The sequence below is a fragment of the Pseudorca crassidens genome, chromosome 11 (genome assembly GCF_039906515.1).
Source record: "Pseudorca crassidens isolate mPseCra1 chromosome 11, mPseCra1.hap1, whole genome shotgun sequence".
Taxonomy (NCBI): Eukaryota; Metazoa; Chordata; class Mammalia; order Artiodactyla; family Delphinidae; genus Pseudorca; species Pseudorca crassidens.
This window is the reverse complement of record NC_090306.1, coordinates 95,500,379-95,520,300: the sequence shown is the minus strand read 5'-3', so window position 1 is coordinate 95,520,300 and position 19,922 is coordinate 95,500,379. Positions and strand designations below refer to the sequence as shown.

Genomic DNA, 19,922 nt, shown 5'->3' with positions numbered 1-19,922 from the left:
CTCAAACTCACCTGCCCAGTCTGCTAGCCCATCTCTCCCGACTGCAGGAGGTGTCGCTGGGAAGGGCTGCTGGGTAAAGAGGTTAACTGATTCTAATTCCCAGCAATCCTATGCAGTAGGTCTTGAAGAAGAGGGACTGAGGCTCAGAGAGGTTAAGTCACATATCCAAGGTCACACAGCCAGTAAGTGGCAAAGCTGAGATTCAACCCCAACAGGGGACAGCCGGGGCTGATGAACCAGAGGACGCCCTTAATAGGGACTTCTGTGACGAAGCCGCAGGGGCTGGCCTGGGAAGGCGTTTTGGCTCATCTTAGTTGAGAGGACAGACCTCAGCATCGGTAGCTGATCCCCCAACCCTGCCCTGTGGCCGGCTCTGGCCTGGGCATTGTGGAGGAGAAGGAGGCGGAAGAGGCTTTGTCCTGGCTCTCAGGGAGGGAGAAGCCCGGGCCCCAGCTCCTGGGAAACCGCCTGTCCGACGGCAGAGGCACAGTCATTGGTCTTGGGGAGCCTTCCAGTCTGAGGGTGGAGACATGGCCCTAGTTTTAAGGAGCCCAGGGTCTGATGGGGGAGACATAACATTATTCTGTCTTGGGGAGGCAGGCCCGGCAGCCCCTCCAGGACACCAGGGACAGACTGAGGTGCCAGGTCCAGGCCTGCAGTTAGAGGCGCTCGGGCTCCAGGACCTCAATGCCAGGCAGGGCAGGGCCACCTCACAGCTCCCAGACACCCAGTGTCCCAGTTCCCCAGAGCTCACAGCTGTGGAGTTGCACTTTCTCTTTCTGCCCCGCCATCCCCAGGAGGAGGGGCTGAGCAGGGGCGCCAGGGTCACTTTTGCTTGGGGAAGGCGCCTGGGTGGGGGTCAGGATCTAACTCAGATCACAGCTCCCCTAGCCTGGTGCCCAGGAACCCCCGCCACTTCTCCAGCCTCCACCCGACATTCAGCAGATCAGTCTCCCCTCCTCCCCTACCCTGAAGCTACCCATGCATTCATGCAACCATCCACCCATCCATCCGTATCCATCCATCCATCCACCCATCCTGTTCTCCTCATTGAACGTGCAGAGCCAGGCTGGTGCCAGGCCTGGGGACATGGTGGGGACGCACACAGAGTCCGCCTTTCTGGAGCTCACAGCTGAGCACAGAAGACGCGGCCCCCTGAGCTGAATCTTGATGAACTTGGATTAGAGGCCATGCGAGGCCAGGGTCGGGGTGGGGGGCTCTGGGAAGTCCAGGGGAGGGGCCCGGCTGGTCCAGGGCAAGGGAGCATCCAGGAAGAGGCCCCCTGAAGGAGGACTTCCTCTCACACGTGGGGGTGGGAAAGGGTGAGGAGAGTGGCCGGGCGGAGGGTACCGCCTGTGCAAAGGCCCTGAGGAGGACCAACACTTTCTCACCGGTTCCTTTGAAAAACATAAACCGGGTCACAAAACTCCTCTGCTCACGCCCCACAAGGCTCCCAACACACAGCCTGAGAGGACAAGGCCCTATGCGGTCTGGCCTCGGCGGCCTCCCCGCCTCCCTCCTCTCCAGTCACACTGGTCTCCTTCCTGTCCCTCAAACACACACGCTTGTCCTCACCTCAGAGCTGAGCGCCGCCGTCCCACCCCATCTCTCTCACTCCTCAGAGAGGCCTTCTGAGCTCACCCGTCTAATGAACGAAGGAAAGACCAAACAAGTGAATGAACTAGTGAGGCCGGGTGTGCCTGGAGCATAGGTGGGTGAAGGAAATCAGCAGAGGAGGAGACCTGGGCAGGCGGCAAGGCAGGGAGGGTGCAAAGCCTGGTGGGCTGCGAGGGGTGGGCTTTATTCTGAGCTGCTGAGAAGCCACAGGAGGGCCTTGGGCGGGGGAGGGACAGAGCCGTGGACACTGCCCCCCTCACTCCCAGGAGCTGCCTCAGAGCCCACCCACTCCTCATGAACTCGAACAGACAGATCACTGGCGCCTGGAGGGAGGGCCTTGCTGGGGGGTGGGGGGGCTCCAGGCGGAAGCGGTGTCCCCCCTCCCCCGCCTTTGTCCTACTGTGTGCTGCAGCAGCCAGAGCGCCACCTCTGCAAGAGCAAGGCTCTCTGAGGGCCTATAACACACCAGCCCTGGGGACCTAGGGGCACAGTCAGTCCAGCCCTGGTCCTGAGGAATGGCCGAGTGTGGAAAGGGGCCTGGCACATAGTAGGTGCTCAATAAACACTCCTTTCCTTCTTCTCTCCCTTCCTGGCTGTTATCCCCCATTGCCTTCTCAAAAGGGGTCAGGCCGCTCAGGTGGGCGAGGTGCTTAAGAGCACGCCTTTGGCGTGAAGCCGTCCAGCCTCTCCACTCACTAGCTGTATGATCTGAGTAAACTGCTTGCCCTCCCTGAGCCCCGGCTTCCTCATCTGGAAACGCTAACACTGCTCACCATAGGCGGTGTGGTGGCCATGAAGCTCGGTGATATATGTGAAGCAGCCCGCTTTGGAGGAGGGCTTCATAAAACAGTGGTCATTACTCACTGATCCTTATGCGCTTATGATGCTCTTATCCAAAGAGGAACTTAGGAGTGATCTAGTCCCATCTCCCCATGATCCAGATGAGAAAACTGAGGCCCAGAGAGGGGACAACTTACCCATGGTCACATGGCTGGTTGGCACAAGCTGGGGTACGGCGTCCAGGGGCAGCCAGGCCTGTGCTCAGGCTCCAGACAGAGATCTTAGGGGTCTCTGTCCAGGGGGATCCAGGGGCCAAGTCTGGCTTACCGCCTGTTTCTGTATAGCCTGCCGGCTAGGGCTGTTTTCTACAAACCAGAACTCCGATGAAGCAAAACGTTACCCCTCCAAAAAAAAAAAAAAAAAAAAAGAATTCCACCCTCGTCAGTAGCAGATCTGTATTAACAACAACAGCAAAAATGTCCTCAATTATTTATCATTTGAAATTTTGTCAATGTACAAAGAGTGGAAATTTGTGTTCTCCTGTATACTGGCTTCGATGTTGCCTCTTGGCCCCCAAAGCCTGAAATAGTTCTTCTTTACCCTGTCCTTCTATCCCTCACCCTGCCCGGGGCTCTCCAGACTCAACCAGTCTCAGGGCTGATAACCCCCATCCGGCCTTCCTCTGCGGCTGGGGAACCCGGACCGTAGGACTGTGTACTCCCCACCCAGTGCTCGCCCCGTGCTCCCAGCCCTCCTTGCGGCACTGGCCTTGGAACCCAGCTGTCACCCTGGGGGACGTGTGCATGGTGGCCTGGGCGGCGTCCCACCACTGGCTCTCGGACCCCAGCTGCCCTGAGTACCACGCTCTCCTTTCCAACCCCTTTCTGGGGGAGGCAAGGCCAGCGTGGGTGGCTGAAATCTCCCCGGTAACAGGATCTGTGACCCCTTCCAGCCTCCTCCCCTAACCTGCTGCCCCTCCTCCCTCACCCGCACCTGCGCTCCAGCCCCTCCTCCCGGCCCCTCCTCCGGGCTCCTCCCGCACCCCACTCCTGCTCCCTCCTTCCCTGGCTCTCCATGTCACCATCTGTGGCACAATCCTTCTCTGTCACTCTCCCTGCCACCCCCTCCTTCTCCTCCCTCCTTCCCCGCTTTCTCTCCCTGCATCTCTTTCTGCATCCCTCCCTCTCGCCCCTTCTCTCGCTCTTTCCTCCTCTTTCTCTTCTCCTGTCACGCATTTCTCATCACTCCCCCTCATTCTGGCTTTCCACCCACTGCCGTCTTTTCTGTCTCTCCCCCTCTCTCTACCTCCGACCGACCCCCCTTTCCCCTCTCTTTCTATTGGCTTTTTATGGTCCCCTGTTCCCCATTTCTCTTCTTTTTCTTGGGAGGCTTCTCCCTCCTCCCCCACCCCAGGCTCCTGCTTGCAGACCCCCCATCTGTGCCCCTACCCCCCCCCACCACCCAAGACGTGTCCTGGAGATGGGGGGTGACGCACCAGGCGCTGGTGGGAAGTCAGGGCCGGAGACCAGATGGGAGCGGCTCTGTGGGCAGACGTGGCCGCTGCAGGCCTAGGAGGGGGCTCCGTTCGCGAGCCATCTAAGAGTGGGCACAGTGTGGGGAGCCCGGCTAAGGGGTGCTCGGGGGCACTGGGGACTGGGCAGGGAGAGGGGGCAGCAGAATGATAACCGGCTTGGCAGCAAGGAGGGGAGCCCTCACCCCATGGGCAGGTAAGGAGGCTGGGGCCTGGATGGGGTCCCAGAGGGTGGGGTGCTGGAGCTCACCCTCTGCGCAGGATGAACTTGGGAGGCTGGGGATGGGGACTGGGAGAAGGTGGAAGGTCCAGGGAGGAAGGAGGACAACCTGCGACCTCTTCGTGGACAGCGGGGGGCTGGAGGGTGCGCATTAATCTCGGAATCTCATACCATGATTCCAGAACCTTGGAGTCACGGATCAGCAGTGTCGGAGCTGGACAAAACCAGATGCATCACGGCATTTAGCCTCCTTGGCTCAAATGCCAGCTCTCCCGATCTCCCCCTCTGGGCTGGGCACCGTGCTCAGCACACTCCCATTTAATTTAACCCTGGGAGGTGGGTAGGCTTGTCTTCATTTTTATAGGAAAAACTGAGGTCCAGAGATGGGAAGTGAGTTGCCCAAGGTCACACAGCAATTTGGCATCCTCCCTCTGTGGCAGAGCCCAAGCCCCCAACCTAGGGCTTGTGGGCTTGTGGGGTATGTTCCTGTGTGTCAGACCCGAGGTCTGAGGTGGGGGGGGGCACTGAAGATCTGGGCCTCTTCCCTGGGGGCAGGCCCAGGGAAGCAGAGAGAAAGAAGGACGTAGAGTCAGCCAGGGACTACCAGCCTGCGTTGTCCAGGGCTGTCTCAGTCCTTGATGCCTCTCAGCCCGAGGTCTTCAGGGAAGCGCACAGGGCTGGGAGGTAGGGATGGTTTAGGAACAAACAGAACTGGGCTCACCTTCTGGCCTCGCACTCAGCAGCTGAGTGACCTTGCACAGTTTACTGAACCTCTCTGAACCTCACGTTCCTCCTCTCTAACCCCCCCCCGCCCTTGGGCTTGGTGAGGCTCTCATGATGTGAGCTCGAGGCCTCTGCCCAGGAGCGCCCTCCTACTTCACTCCTAGTTCTACTTGCTGAACTGCTTGGTCTGTTCACGTTTGCAGATGTCCTGCGTGCCGTGCTGGGTGCTAGGGTTACAGCTATAAATAACTCAGGGTCCTGCGCCCAAGAGCCGGCAGTCTAGAGGGGGAGGGGGTGGGAGATAGACAAATGGAGGACGACTGGGGTGTCTGGCATCTCTGAGGGGCTATTCTGAATTGCTGTGGGGCTCAGGGCAACCACTCACCCTCTCTGGACCTCTGTTCCGTCTGGAATGGTCCTCTGAGGAGTCCGCCCCCGGCTTTCAGGCAAGCTTGCGCCAAAGATAAACCAGACAAGGAGAAAAAGGCCCTCCTCTCCAAAGGACGAACTAGATCAGCACAGCACCCTAGCTGCTTAAAGAAAAGGTGGCATCTAAATTGCAGGTCTGACTTACCCCAATGGAAAGCTATAATTTCCTTGCTTCTGGTACTCTGGCCCGTTAAACTTTGACAGGGAAGATGGGCCCAGATAAGGGTGGAGGCAGGGAGTCTTCTGGGGGGACCAAGGGCTTGGGGAGGGGCTATTTCATCCTCCTGTACAAAGGCAGGGCCTGGCTGGTACATTGTGTTCTCGCCAGGGCCATGTGTGTTACCACGTGTGCCTGTGGGTACACATGTGTGTGTCTGGGCAGGAGGGGCCGTCCTCAGAAGTCACCCTCCGGCTTCCCCGGGGGCAGCTGTCCCTGCAGCCCGGAAATTAGGTATTCCTGGCTCACTGCTCCTCTCCTGGGAGTCTGCTGCTCCCCCCCCTCCTCCAGCCCTGGGTTGTGATTTGTCACCTGGCGGGGATGCTATAAAGAGGACGTGCACACAAGGAGGCGAGGTGGATGGATGGGTGACGTAGGACTCCCCAGCCAGGTCCAGGAAGTCTGGACTCTAAGGTCCCAGATTCACAATTCCAGGTCTAAGAAGGGCTGATTCCAGCGTTCTGGAATTCTGACCTTCTCCGATTCAAAGATACGGAGTCTGAAAGTCTATGACTCTACAACTCAGTTCTAAGACTCTAAAATTCTATTTTTAGGTCTCTAAGGGTTTAGGGATGTGGGCCTTCAGAGGGGAAAGGGGGGTCGGTCGGAGGTAGACAGAGAGGGAGAGACGGCAGTGATCTTAATAGTTCCAGAGCCTGAGGAGCAGTGAGGAGAGCTCTGAATAGGTTGGTGGGAGAGCTGGATGCCAGCTAGTTGGCCGGACCAGCTATGACCCTTAGACAAGTGCCTTCTCCAGGCCTGGCCTCAGTCTGCCGGCCTGTGAAATGGAGTGGGCGGGAGATGGTCTTACGAATCCTCCCAGCTTTGTCCCTTCCTAGCTGTGTGACCAGAGTGCATGGCCTCAATTTTGTTCCCTGTCTGTACTGTGGGGACAACCCTACTGCCTCCCTCATAGGACCCTATAGGATGCTGCATGTCACTGCTTAGCCTGGAACCGTAGCTCCGTGACGAAGGGCTGGCAGCACTGTTAGGACCCTATGTGCCCACTGTCCATACTGCCCCTTGCTTAGTGCCTGGGGTGAGGGCAGGTTGAGGGCTCTCACCAGGCTTGGAGGAGCAGGGAGAGGGTGCTCTGAGCCCAGCCAGCCTGGGGAAGCATCAGGAAGAGCCAGGGCCAAGGAGTTCTTTGCCATTCTTGGCATCACCCCGCCTGGTGCTCAGAGCCCTTGGAAGTCCCAGGTATTGGGCAGGGGCATCGGGCACGCTCACCCACCCAGAGGCGTTTGCTCTGAGTTGGGGCGCCTCCCCTTTCCAGGAGCTTCGCATGTGAAAGCCGTGACACGTCAAACTCTGGCCAGGGCAGTGGGGACCATAGGTCTCACTGGCGGCATTTCAGGTCCAGTGTTCGGCGGGCAGGAGAACACTGGAGGAAGGCTCCTCTGAGAGGTTTCCTTCTCCCTTGGGGTTTCTGTAGGGAGAGTCAGGGCAGCCAGCAGTCAAGGGACTGGGGAAGGGGGTGGTCATTTGGAAGGAGGGAAGGAGGTCCCGTCGCAGAGAGGCTCCAGCTTTCAGTCCTGGCCTCTAACTGGGTCTCCGGAGAGCCGGAAAGTCCTGCTGAGGGAGGTTAGCCAATCCTGGGGCAGGAGGTCTCTCCCAGCAGGGCCCGAATTCCCACTGTCAGCAATTCATCCTCCCTTTGCGTTAAGATTTGTCCACCGGGGTTCCTCTGATTCATTCGATGCCTCAAACGCTGATGCAGAACTTGCGCTTATATGAAACGGACGAGGGAAAGGACCAGAGCCGAGTCCTAGCATCTCCACGCTTGAGAGTCAAGTCTAGCAGCGTAGCCAGGAGGAGTCTCAGCTCCTTATAACACACAAGAAGTGTAGTAAGAAGGTGCTCTCAGAGGGAACGGGGACGCTTGTTCCCACTGTGCCGCTGGGCAAGCTCTTACTCACGTTTCAAGACCCACTTGAAGTGTCCTCTTCTCGGGGGAGCCTCCCCCACCAGCGCAGGGGGGAGCTGGCTGTTCTTGTCCTTACGCCCAGCGTGTTGTGAATTTCTCCACCGTCGGTCAGCCTTTGGGGCAGAAGGGGCCCCAGCCACCCACCCCCCCAGGTTCACAGCCAATCATCCTTCACAGCCCTGTTCACAGCAGGGTTTTTGTCGCAGTGCAGTGGGACGAGCAGGGCTGAGAGAGTCCTCAAGGGCTTTGATTTCCAGGGGAAGGGACACCTCTGAGCCTGTGGTTCTTAACTCCATTCAGAATCTGAGGAATCTGATGAAAGCGCTGGGCTCTGCCCAGAAAAAACAAGGATGTATTAACTTTCACCAGAGTTTGGGGGGTTTATGGATCCTCTGAAGTTCATCAAGAGACTTGGGTTCAAGGTTAAGGACCTGTGATATGCAGCAGTGTTTTTCTAGCATGAGACCTGAGACCTGTTTGGGGGGTGTCTTAGTCTGTCTATATTGTTGTAACAGAATACCATAGACTGGGTGGTTTATAAACAACAGAAATTCATTCCTCATCCTTCTGGAGGCTGGGAAGTCCGAGATCAGTGTGCCGGCAGATTCGGTGTCTGGTGAGGACCTGCTTCCCGGTTCATAGTGGCTGTTTTCTTGCTGTTTCCTTGCATGGCAGAAGGGACATGGGAGCTCTCTGGGGTTAGAAGGGCACTAATCCCATTCATGAGGGCTCTACCCTCGCGACCGAATCACCCCCCCCAAAGGCCCTCCCATCTAATACCATCACACTGGGGGTTAGGATTTTAACATATCAGTTTGGCGTGGGGGAGGACACATTCAGTCTATCACAGCGGGTGATCCACTTGGGGCTCTGCCAGCAGGCTAATCACATGTAGAAAGGGCAGATTTTGTTTTATGGAACAATATGACGTCGGGTTGCAATGTAAAACGCACTGGTGTCAAAAACGTTTGGAAAATGCTGGTATGGAGGAAAGGGCTTATGTTGTCATCAGCTTATCGAATGATCCCCTTGCTGAACATTTGCGGAGCACTTGCCCTGTGCGCAAGTGAAGGGTCACTGGTGTCCAGGTCAATGCTGGTCCTGCTTTTTGGGGCCAGGCGAGCCGGAGTCCCATGCCACACCCCCGCTATGTGGTACAGCGTGGTCACTTCACCTCTTTGAGACTCAGTTTCCTCATGTGAGAAGTGGGGATACCTTGCCCGCCTCCCTTGCTGGCCTGGGCAGAGTGAATGAGCCGTGACACGTCAAACTCTGGCCAGGTGCCCAGGAAGTCTCCAAGTTCAGTGTGATGGGGGAGGGGCTGAAGAGACAAAGCCGTGCCCTGCCATGACCAAACTGTGTCCTCCCTCCTCCAGGCTAGTAGCTGACTGCTGACCATCCTCTCTTGGCCATGGACACCCCTGGCTATCCTTCACCGTTGCCCACGCCCTCGGAACCCTGGAACGCCTCTTCCGCTTGGCCCCTGGATGCCATCCTCGGAAACGCGTCCACAGCGCAGAGTGCAGTAGGGCTGGCTGTCAGTGGCATTCTGATCCCACTGGTCTACCTGGTGGTGTGCGTCGTGGGCCTGCTGGGCAACTCACTGGTCATCTACGTGGTCCTGCGACAGACGGCCAGCCCGTCGGTCACCAACATCTACATCCTCAACCTGGCGCTGGCTGATGAGCTTTTCATGCTGGGGCTGCCCTTCCTGGCCGCCCAGAACGCCCTGTCCTACTGGCCCTTTGGGGCCCTCATGTGCCGCCTGGTCATGGCCGTGGACGGCATCAACCAGTTCACCAGCATCTTCTGTCTCACCGTCATGAGCGTGGACCGCTACTTGGCGGTAGCGCATCCCACCCGCTCGGCCCGCTGGCGCACGGCGCCCGTGGCCCGCACAGTCAGTGCGGCCGTCTGGGTGGCCTCAGCCGTGGTAGTGCTGCCCGTGGTGGTGTTCTCGGGCGTGCCCCGTGGCATGAGCACCTGCCACATGCAGTGGCCCGAGCCGGCAGCGGCCTGGCGGGCCGGCTTCATCATCTACACGGCCGCACTGGGCTTCTTTGGGCCGCTGCTGGTCATTTGCCTCTGCTACCTGCTCATCGTGGTCAAGGTGCGCTCAGCTGGGCGGCGGGTGTGGGCACCCTCGTGCCAGCGGCGGCGGCATTCTGAGCGCAGGGTCACGCGCATGGTGGTGGCCGTGGTGGCACTCTTTGTCCTCTGCTGGATGCCCTTTTATGTGCTCAACATCATCAACGTGGTGTGCCCGCTGCCCGAGGAACCCGCCTTCTTCGGCCTCTACTTCCTGGTGGTGGCGCTGCCCTACGCCAACAGCTGTGCCAACCCCATCCTTTACGGCTTCCTCTCCTACCGCTTCAAGCAGGGCTTCCGCAGGGTCCTGCTGCGGCCCTCCCGCCGTGTGCGCAACCAGGAGCCTCCCCTGGGGCCTCCAGAGAAGACAGAGGAAGAAGAGGATGAAGGAGAGGATGGAGGTGGGGAGGCTGGGCAGGAGGGAGCAGGGGAGCATGAAGGGCCGAAGGAGATGAATGGTGGGGTCAACCGCATCACGCAGCCGGGTCCCAGCGGACAGGAGCAGCCTCCCTGCGGCCCCACCAGAAAGGAGCGTCAGTTCCTACCCCAAGAGCCCTCAGCTGCGGAGAAGTCAGGCACCCTGCACATCAGCTATCTGTAAGGGCCTGCGGAGGGCCAGGTAGCCCAAGGACAGGGCAAAGACTGTGGGTACGCCTAGGGCATGCCACCTGAGGTGCCAGGGGTCCGTGATGGGAAGTTCAGAAGCCTGGGCTCTGATGCCATTGCTGCCGAGACTTGCTGTGTGACCTCAGATAGGTCACTTCCCCTCTCTGGGCCTTGTGTTCTCCTCTGTGACTCAGGGATGGGAGATACGGCCTGGACGAGCTCTATCAGATAAGTCTGGAGGGGCATCTCTGCCGGGCTGGGTAGGGTCAGGTTAAGGGGATAGGTACCGACTGGCTTTCCCCTTCCGAAACAGAGCATCCTCAATCTTGGCCCTCAGAGGGATAAACCAAGGCCTGGATTTCCCGGGCTCAGAGTCAGGTTCACAAAAGAGGGAGTGGGGGCCCACATTCACAGGGAGTGGTACTGCACAGGGAGTGGTAGGGAGAAGGGGTGTGAGATTGCCCAGGCCTCCATCAGCTCTCCCCGTCTTGCTGCAAGGCTGTGGGCCAGCTCTTCTCCTCTCTGGGCCTCAGGCCTCACCTGCTAAACAACCCAATAACCTCCAGGCCCCCTTGGCCCAGACAGTCAATGCCAGGACTCCTGTATTCCCAGACAAGAGGGGAAGACGTGATTTTCCAGGAAGCTAATTGAGTCGAGCTTCAGGGTCCCTGACTGCTCGGGCCCTTCTGAAGCCCTGAGTCTAATTTCATACTTGTAATTTTGTACCCCTTTTCTTAAAGAGGGACCCCATATTGCATAAGCTTAGGCCACCCAAAGGCTAGCTCAGGCCCTGTTGGGGGCAGCTAATCAATCCTCAAAGCAGCTCACTTTGTGTCCTGTGGCTGGAGGGGGTCTCAGGGTCTTTGAGGGCTCAGGAACCTCCTCATAGGAGAAATCCTCCCTGCTTCTCCCCACTCGGCGACTAAAGCAGGGACCTGGCCCAGGCAGACTGGAACAGAAAGGCAGAGTGTCTAAACAGAGCTGGGAGGAGAAGGAAGAAGAGGAGGGAGAGGAAGGGGGAAGGGAAAGGCAAAGGAGGAGGAGGTGGAGGACAGATCTGCTCCATGATCTTGGGGCCGACCTTGGCCCCTCTGGGCTGGGCTCAGTTGCAGCATCAACGAAACATGGTTGCCAGTGCCTGGCCTGATGAAACTCAAGGAAAGGATGCCATCAGGGTGGAAAAGCAAATGCTCTGAAAGGTACAGGCTCAGCCCCCTTGAGGGCCTGCAGTGCTGGTAAGAAGGGTTAGGCCTTGGTGGAAGCCTGGGGGCAGAGCTGAGAAGGAAGGCCTGGCTCCCCGGAGAGGTTGGGAGGAGTGGGGCAGCGCTGCAGGCTGGGGAGCAGGCCACCGGGTCCTCTACATGCCCCGGGGCAGCACATCGGAAAGGCCTAAGGAAGACAAGACTAGAGGAGGCTGGAGAGAGGCCACAGGGAGAGGCCACTGTCCAAGGCTGGGCCTGGGGCTGGCCTGGACGCCCTCCCAGAGATGACCCCTTAGAGCCACAGCGAGACTGGTCCCGGGGACGGTGGAACCTCCAGTTAAATCTCCCAACACTCCACCCCGCAGAGGGTAGGGGGTCCTCAGGGAAAGCATGGGAACCACAAGTTGGGAAGCCTAGATCTTCAACTCACCTTCAGATCCTGTGTAGCCTTGACCTCTCTGGGCCTCAGTTTCCCATCATAAAGTGGAAGTGCTTGTCCCAGCTTGCCTGCCTCCTGGGATTTGGGAAGAAAAGGAGTCGTTTGGGGTAAACTGCCGTGCACACTGCGATGGCTGGGGCTGGGACTTAACAGGTTACAGAGTGGAGGCAGCCCCCGCCAGGCGTGGCCTTCAACCCCTTCTCCTTCACCAAGTGGCTTCTCTGTCTCCAGCCCTTGGGGCTGAGGGCGCTACAGGACATGAGGAAGGGAAGCTGGGGGTCAGAGACCAAGGATCAGGGAGGTAGGGCTTGGGGGAGAGTGAGGCCCCATCAGGGGGAAAGAAGTTTACAAAACTAGAGCTTGTGTGGAGGTTGGAGGCCCAGTCCTCAGTCTGGTGTCCCCTGAGGCGGATCTGGGGGTCTGAGGAAAGAGGGCCCCTGGCATTCCAGCATTTCCTGTTTTCCTGGCCAACCCTACTTTCCTGATTCCTGGGACAAGTGAGCCTGTTCTACAAGGGTGGCTGGGAGGCCCCTTAGGGAAATTCTGACTCTAACTCTTGTCAATAAAGTCAGTGACACATGACAACTGGCCTGGGCCAATTCCTCTGGCGGGCGCTGTGTTTTTAGACGGGTGTGCCTGGGTGGGGGTGGGTACGGGCATCGGTCTCTATCGGGGTGCTCCTTCTCTCCTGTCTCTCAGCTCTGCGTGCCCAGGCCTCTTTGTGTATAGCCTCCCAGAATCCTGGTCCTCCAGGAGGGACGGAAGACGTCCCTGACAAGCCTCGGCCTGCACCCTTACAGATCTTGATCCAAAGGCAGTAGATATACTCTCTTCCTGTGTCCAAATATCAGATCTCATGCAAGAGAGCTGACTGGTTCTAACTGAGTCACAGGATGGCCCCTTGGGCCAATCACCAAAGACAAGGTGCTAGAATGCCATGATTGGCCAGATGTGGGTCACGTGCCCATCTTTCCAGCTAGAGAGAAGGTGGGACACTGTGATGGACAGTTTGGCCTGACCAGTGGGGTAGGAGTTGGGTCAGGGACTGACTATCAATGGCAGGGAGAGAAGAGCCAGGCAGCAACAATAATGGGATGGGGGAGGGGTGTGTAAACGGAGTGCAGGGCACGTAGTAGGTGCTCAGGGCATCTCATCATATCCACGAGTGAATGTGTATTGGGGTGTAACACTGAGGGCCTGCTGTGTGTGTGGCAGGTGTGCACGGGGTGGGAGCAGAGGACCTGCTTGCAGCCCAGGTTGTGTAGGGAGTGGGCCTGGGCCAGGGTCCCCTCTCTGGATCCCACAGCCCTCCAGCTTCCCCATCTCACCATATGTCACTACCTGTGCACGCTCTTGTGCGTGTGTGTGTGTGTGTGCGTGTGTGTGTGTGTGCGTTTGTGTGTGTGTGTGTGTGTGCGTGTGTGTGTGTGTGTGTGGTGTCCCAATAGCTTTGTCCCTCCAGGCAGGGACAGTGCCTGATGCATCTGTGTTCCCAGGGCCTGGCAGTGCTGTGGGCCCCTCATATGACTATTTGGAATAAATGACTGAATGGGGGAAATTCCATTTCTCAATTCCAGGGGGGAATTTTCACACTGTCACTCTAGCCTCCTTTGGATCTGTGCAATGTGGTGACCCTTAATAAATGGGGGGGGCATCAGGGGAATGGAAGGAGTTATATGGGGGTTTGGGGCTGAGATCTGTGGGTTATGGGAACTGCAGGGGCTGTGGGCTGAGGGCAGGCTCTGGGGCTGTGAGCTCGAGCCGGCAGGAAGGGGTGGCGATGACCCTCTCTGCCTGATTCCGTCTCTCCAGACATCCAAGTTGCTCAGACCCAAGACCTTACCTTGAACTTGTCTCTCAGAGGCTGTTGCCTGGCAACAGCCCATGGCCACCAGGCTCTGGACCAGGACTTCATATGTCAGCCTGAGCACCAGCAGAAAGGAGTCAGGAGCCTGTAGGCCCTGGGGTAGGGGAGGCCAAGGCCCCAGGGCTTCAGGCCCTCCTCACCTCTAAGGGGTGGGGGAGACGGAGGCCACAGTCCCATGGGGAGGTGACAGCCTGGGTGCCACAGGACTCCAGACACAGAAGAAAGCACTCTAAAGGCAGCAAGAACCCCAGGCTGTAATGTGAGGCGCTTTCCCTGGAGTTGTGCAAGGCCACGGTCCTGCCAAAACCTCGGGGTGCTCCCCTGTCACTGGCAGGCCCTGGTGAGACTCTTGGTGACTCTACTGGAAGGCCACGGGGCAGACACATCCCCCAAATGTCATGAGACCCAAAGTCAGGAGGCCTGGGACCTAGGCCCACTCTGCCATGAACCTACCGCACAGCCTTGGCCATTCACTGACCTCTCTGGGCAAAGTTCATTAAGTTAATAAAGACTTTTCTGAGCACTCACTGTGTGCAAGGCCCTGACACCGGGCTGGGGAGACAGACACGGCTCCCGGGCCTTGTGGCACTCACAAGCAACTGCACAAGTAAATGGACCACCATCCAGTAGGGACGGCAGTGCCCTGTGCTCTGGGGGATCACAGCTGGGGGGAGGGGTCCGTGTTGGGGGCGGCACTGAGAGCAGAGGGTGAACCTGAGTGTGCCCGGCAGGGAGACTGTATGTGCTAAGGCCCTGGGGTTGAAGGAAGGCAGTGAATGAAAGGAAGAAAAGCAGAGGTAAGGCCCAATTCAGGGACAGAAGCTGTGTGAGACAGGACCGCCTAGGAGGTTTAATTCCAGTTGTGCATTGAATTGGGTACCGCTCCTCCCTCAAATTCATATGAGGTTCTAACCTCTAGTACCTCCGGAGGTGACCTTATTTGGAAATAGGGTCCTTGCAGTTATAAGCAGCTAAGATGATGTCACCCTGGAGTCAGGTGGGGTCCTATTCCAATATGACTGGTGTTTTTAAGAAAAGGGAAGATTAGGACACAGACACGAGCATGGGGAAAATGCTGGAGTGACGTTTCCACAAGTTAATGCCAAAGATTGCCTGCAAACCACCAGAAGCCAGGAGAGAGGCCTGGAAGAGGTCCTTCCTCACAGTCCTCAGAAGGAAGCAACCCTGCCTGACACCTTGATCTTGGACTTCTAGCCTGCAGAACGATGAGAAAATACATTCCTGTTGTTTAAACCACCTAGTTTGGGGTACGTTGTTCTGGCAGCAAACTAATACAATTCCCACCCGCAAAACGGAGCCAACAGTCCCTCCTCTCCTGGGTCTCCGGAGGACCTTGGACTAATTCATTCATTCTTTCCTTCAACAAGTGTTTACGGAACAGCCGCCAGCGCAAAAAGCTGAAGACGGAGAATTACAAGGCCTGGCTTCAGGGGTGAAGGAAGTGGTACTGAACATAAGAGATAAAGAGGGGGTTCTTAAGCCCCCGGAACCTGGAACTGTCTGGTTTTGAATCCCGGCTCATCCATTCACTCGCTGTTTGACCTAGAGCCAGTTAATTAACCTTCCTGTGCCTCCGTCTCCTCCTCTTTGAGAGGAAGATGAGAGTCGATGTCTCCTGTTAGGAAGATTAAATGAACAGAAATTTATAAACAGCTTAGAACAGTGCATCGCAGGCGCTGTGTGTTAAATAAACATGAGAAGTGCTTTAGCAGAAGCAAGGATCCAGCCATGGGTTGGGGAGGACGTCTCCCCGGAAGGGTTATAGCCCAGCCAAGCATCAAGAGGGAACTGGAGTTTGTGCACCAGGAGGCGGCATGCGAGATGTTCAGGGTACTAAGAACAGCGCTGCTACCCATTTTACAGCTGAAGATAGTGAGGCCTGGGATGGTCATGTGATTTGCCCAGGGTCACAGCACCAGAGGCAGGACCAAGAACCACGTTTTCCTAGTCCCCAGTCCAGTGTCTGTAGCTTTTAGAAACTATGAAATTGAGGGCCAGGGTGGCAGGAGTGATGCTGGGGGTGGAAAGAGCTCTGAGGCCAATGGTGCCAGCTCCTTGGCGGCCACCGGCGGTAACAGATGATGTCCTTGGGCAAGACTCAACAGGCATGAAGGGCAGCCCAGACCAGCAGATCGATGATGTCAGGACAGACAGGGGCAGTGACGTCATCATCCTGCTGGTGGGCAACAAGACCGACCTGGACGACAAGAGGGAGGCGACCCTCCGGGAGGGCGAGCAGCATGCCAAAGAACTGAGCGCCACGTTCATCGAGACCGGTGCCAAGACCGGCTACAACGTGAAGCAGCTCTTCCGACGTGTGGCCTCGGCTCTGCCTGGAATGGAGAACGTCCAGGAGGAAAGCAGAGAAGGGATGATCGACACCGAGCTGGACCAACCCCAGGAGTCCCTGGCCAGCAGGGGCGGCTGCTCCCGCTAGTGCAGTCTGACCGTTGGCTTCCTCTGACACCACTCACTCGTTGCGACCACCCTCTAGCGAGCCCTGCAGCCTCGGCATAGGCCTGCCTGGCAGGCTAAGGTGGTGTGTACCCAGGAGTGAATGTCAGTGACACACTCATGCACATACGTGTGCACGGAGAGCAAAGCCAGTCTTCGCTTTTTCACAGGCTCAAAGAAAGTGCCCGGGGCCACACTTGGCCTCCTCCGGGGTCCCAGACACCCCAGGTCCTGGCTCACACAGCCTAGGGACACAGCCTGTACACAGCCAGGATCTCCTGCCCTCTGGCCATCTTGTTAACAGGAAGGGAAAATGAGGCCTGCAGGAGTACGGGGCCTCTCGGTCCTGCTCTCTGCGTTAATGACAGGAAATATGTCAATAGTTGCGCACAGGAACTGCCGGCCTTGCTGCACTTGGTCAGTGTGCCCGGAGCCTGCTTGGTTTCACCATCTGTAAGAGGAGGGGTTGTCTCTGTGCTTGGCGCGGGCCTTCAGCCCGCTCATCAGACAGGGTGGGTCCTTCCTCCTTGCTGACCATGATAAATGGCAGCGATTATGGGGAGAACAAAGCAAACACACAACGCCCATTGACATGGGTGGCGTGGCAGGTGAGCTCACGGCCACACAATCCATTTCGAGCCTCACAGCCACCACTTCTTAGCTCTGCGTGCCTTTGGGCCAGCCTCAAAACCTCTTGGAGGCTCAGTTTCCTCATCCGTAAAATGGGCTCCGTAGCCCCATCTCACAGGACTGTCGCAGGACCGGGAGGCGGCGGGTTGGCTCCGGCCGACGCCAGCACTGTGCTCTGTGTCCGGCAGGGGGCGCCGCGTAACCTTCCCCTCTCCGCTTGGCGCCCTCAGCCGCTCCGGTCAGCCGGACTCGGCTCTATTCGGCACCAGTCGGATCCACTCGGTCAGACCCGGCGATAATCGGACGGACACGCTGGGCTCGGCCGGACTCGGCTCTGCTCGGCCAAGTTCGGCTTTGCTAGGTTCTGTTCGACTCCGCGGGGAGCTGGACACGCAAAGGCCCCTCCCCGGCGCCGCAGCGGCTCTTTCCTCTCGTCTCGCTGTCTGCTTCCCGGATAGAGGCGCGGTGGCCGGAGCAGAGCCGCTCCCTCCGTCCACAAGCCGGCGGGTTTCCCCGTGGCGGGGGTCTGGTCTGGCTGAGCCCTAGGTGGTGCCAAGAGTGGCTGCAGCTGGCGGCAGTCTTTTGCCAGGGTTTGAGCCCGAAGCGGGTGGGCATGGAGGGGCTTCCCCGGCTTGGGGGTGGGAGTCACTCCCCTTAATTCTGCGGAGAGAAGCGGGGAGGATGGCGCTGGCCTCCCGCGTGCCTTGGCGACCCCATCATCCGGCTCTGCCACTAGTCAGCCGTGGGGAGGGAGCCAGTTGCTTCACCTGTCTCCCTGAGCCTCAGTTTCCCACTCTGTAGCAACAGGGTCCTCGTCAGGGTCCAGGAGGACTGGGATGGGGCTGGCTCGTTCCTTCTCTGGGCCCCTTGGGGATTCTCTTTCCCCTTCTGTAAAATGGGATTAAACTCGCCCATCTCGGATTAACACCCGTAGGAACAGACATGGGTTGCTGAAAAGCCCAGGACGCAGAAACTGAGTCCGGAGAGCGAAGTTCACCCGGGATGACCCAGCTAGTCGAAGGAGGGATATGCAGAGCCAGGAAGCCGAGTGAGCGAGCTGCTTTGGAGAGCGAGGGTCCCATTGGACCCTCTGCCCACTTTGCAGGAAGTGGGGTTTGGAGGAAGAGGTGAGGGAACGGACGCCCCAGCCAGCCCCTAGCACGTCTTAGTGGGCCCTTCATCTTTCCCCTTCTCCCCTCCTTAGCTCTCTAAGAAGGGGACGGGTGGGGAGCATCGCAAACCCGTGGTGGAATGGGGTGGGTGCCAGGCGCATAGCCTCTCCCCACTAGGTGGCGCTCACGGTTTCCTTTGTTTAGTTTCTTTATTACCGTCCTAGATTAGATCATTAATCATTAGATTTGGCTAATGATTTAGATCATTAGCCAAACCCGACTTGCACAGCTGACTCCGGGAATCATGTTTTGGGTTCTGTCTCACTTTATGACAGGCACACATTTTATTTTTTAAAAATGCGTGAAGGGTTCTTGGTGCTTTGTAAGCACTGACTAAATGTCACTGTTTTTATATCTTCTCCCCAACCTTGGGCTGGAAGGTGGATGTGGCTAGGAGCTTGGTTCTGAGAGTTGGGGAGTGTGTGCCTCATCTGTGTGCATGAGGAGAATGGGCTCATGCCCTCACCATGTTCAGGGTTTAACCCGGGAGAAGCAGTGCCTGGTGGCCGGTGTAGAGTACCCCACTGGTTATCCCGCCAGGTTGCTCAGATGGTCTTGGCCTCCTCATGTTCCTCTGGCCTCGGGTCACCAAGGCTCAGAGGTAGGGAGACATGCCCAAGGACACGAAGCTAGAAGGAGGTGGAGCTGAGACGGAACCCAGTTTTGTCTGCCCCAGGGCTGGGGCTCTGTCTCCACACTGCCTGGCTGGCCTGCTGGGGAGATCCTCAGAGTGGCTGGGAGACCAAGGGCTGATGCACAAATGGGGTAATTTGTGACATGGTGAAAGAGGGAGGGAGGAACAATGTTAGAGTAGTGCATAATATTCCTGAGTCCTACTCTCTTGTCTGCCCTGCTCCCAGCCAGCTGCCTTGGACCAAGGGGGATTAGGGACCCTTTTCTGGGGCATTGACATTGGCTGGGAGTCAAAGGAGCTGGTCCTAGAACCTGATGAGAATCATGTGCTTTTCCAGACCTCACCTGTCGAGTGAGATGAGGCTCCTTCTCTGCAGAGGGGCTGTTGAGCGTGGCAGGGAGCACACAATGGGCCCTGGACCAAACAACTTCTGTGTCCCCACCCTGCTTCTCCACATCCCCCATCCGTCTTCCCTTCTCTTCGCTTTTTCCTCCGATGCTAGGCTTCCTAAGTCACATCTCTATGAGGCAGCCAGGAGCTGTGTCCTGCCCCCGTGCTGCTGAGTCAGCCCTTTTCCCGCTGGAGGCAGCAGTGAGGCGAGGGTGGGGAGGGGGCTCCCTCGCCTCCCTCCCTCTGCAGCCCTGGCTCTGTGCCCTGGGAATGCTGCCTGGGGCAGGGCCACGTAGCGGGCACAGCCAGTGTGGACCTGACAGTTTTCCCAGTGTTCTTAGGCCTTCCATCTGCTTTCCTTTGGGGCCCCTTGAACCCCTAAGTAGGCCTGGGGTGAGGGTGGGGTACTCCAAGTGGGTTGGGAGTGGGAAGCAGCACAAAACTAGAAGCTGGGGGAGTCTGGCCCTCATCCCAACTTGGACTCCAGTCTGCTGTCCGACCTTGAGCCAAAGATTCCCTGCCCTCCCTGGTCACAGTGTCCCTGCTGGACAGATTCAGGAATTGGATTAGATCATCTCTAAGGGTCCTTCTAGGCCTGGATATTCTGCTGTGTGTTAATCCCCCAAAGTAATAAAAAAACAGAAGCTCAGAGACGGGAGATGGCCAGGGACACACAGCCAGGGCTGTTCTATCCTCCACACTTTGCCCAGCTGTGAGTGGGGCCTGGGGCTTAGTGCCCCAAGCCCCAGATTTCAGTAAGTCCCCCTAGGTCGCTGCGTTCCTGTGCCTCCTGAGAGCGACAATGTCACCACCTCTGTCTGCCCAGGGGGCAGGCCCTGAATTGCAACCTTTGCCCGCAGCCGTGCCCAGCTGTGCCATCGTGGGAGCTCCGGTAGGACGGGGAGCACTTCCATCCTGTAGGGTTGTGGTTCCTCTTCACTAACTGTGTGACCCTGTGAAAGTCACATCAGCTCC

At 57.8% G+C, this 19,922-nt stretch overlaps 2 protein-coding genes across 3 annotated transcripts; both read left to right on the top strand.

Annotated features, from left to right (window-relative positions):
• The first annotated feature begins 3,450 nt into the window (after positions 1–3,450).
• On the top strand, positions 3,451–12,364 carry SSTR3 (somatostatin receptor 3). 2 transcript variants are annotated; one of them, XM_067697973.1, is made up of 2 exons: positions 3,451–4,124; positions 8,821–12,364. In XM_067697973.1, the coding sequence occupies exon 2, from the start codon at positions 8,856–8,858 to the stop codon at positions 10,131–10,133; it is 1,278 nt and encodes a 425-aa protein (XP_067554074.1). In that variant the 5' UTR covers positions 3,451–4,124; positions 8,821–8,855; the 3' UTR covers positions 10,134–12,364. The 2 variants fall into 2 exon arrangements, with proteins under 2 accessions (XP_067554074.1, XP_067554075.1); XM_067697974.1 differs by lacking the exon at positions 3,451–4,124 and adding an exon at positions 5,223–5,434.
• A 3,410-nt stretch (positions 12,365–15,774) lies between these two features.
• Positions 15,775–16,126, top strand: LOC137202945 (ras-related protein Rab-6B-like). The gene has a single exon (XM_067698717.1). It carries the CDS (start codon positions 15,775–15,777, stop codon positions 16,102–16,104), a length of 330 nt encoding a protein of 109 aa, XP_067554818.1. The 3' UTR covers positions 16,105–16,126.
• The last annotated feature ends 3,796 nt before the right edge of the window (positions 16,127–19,922 follow it).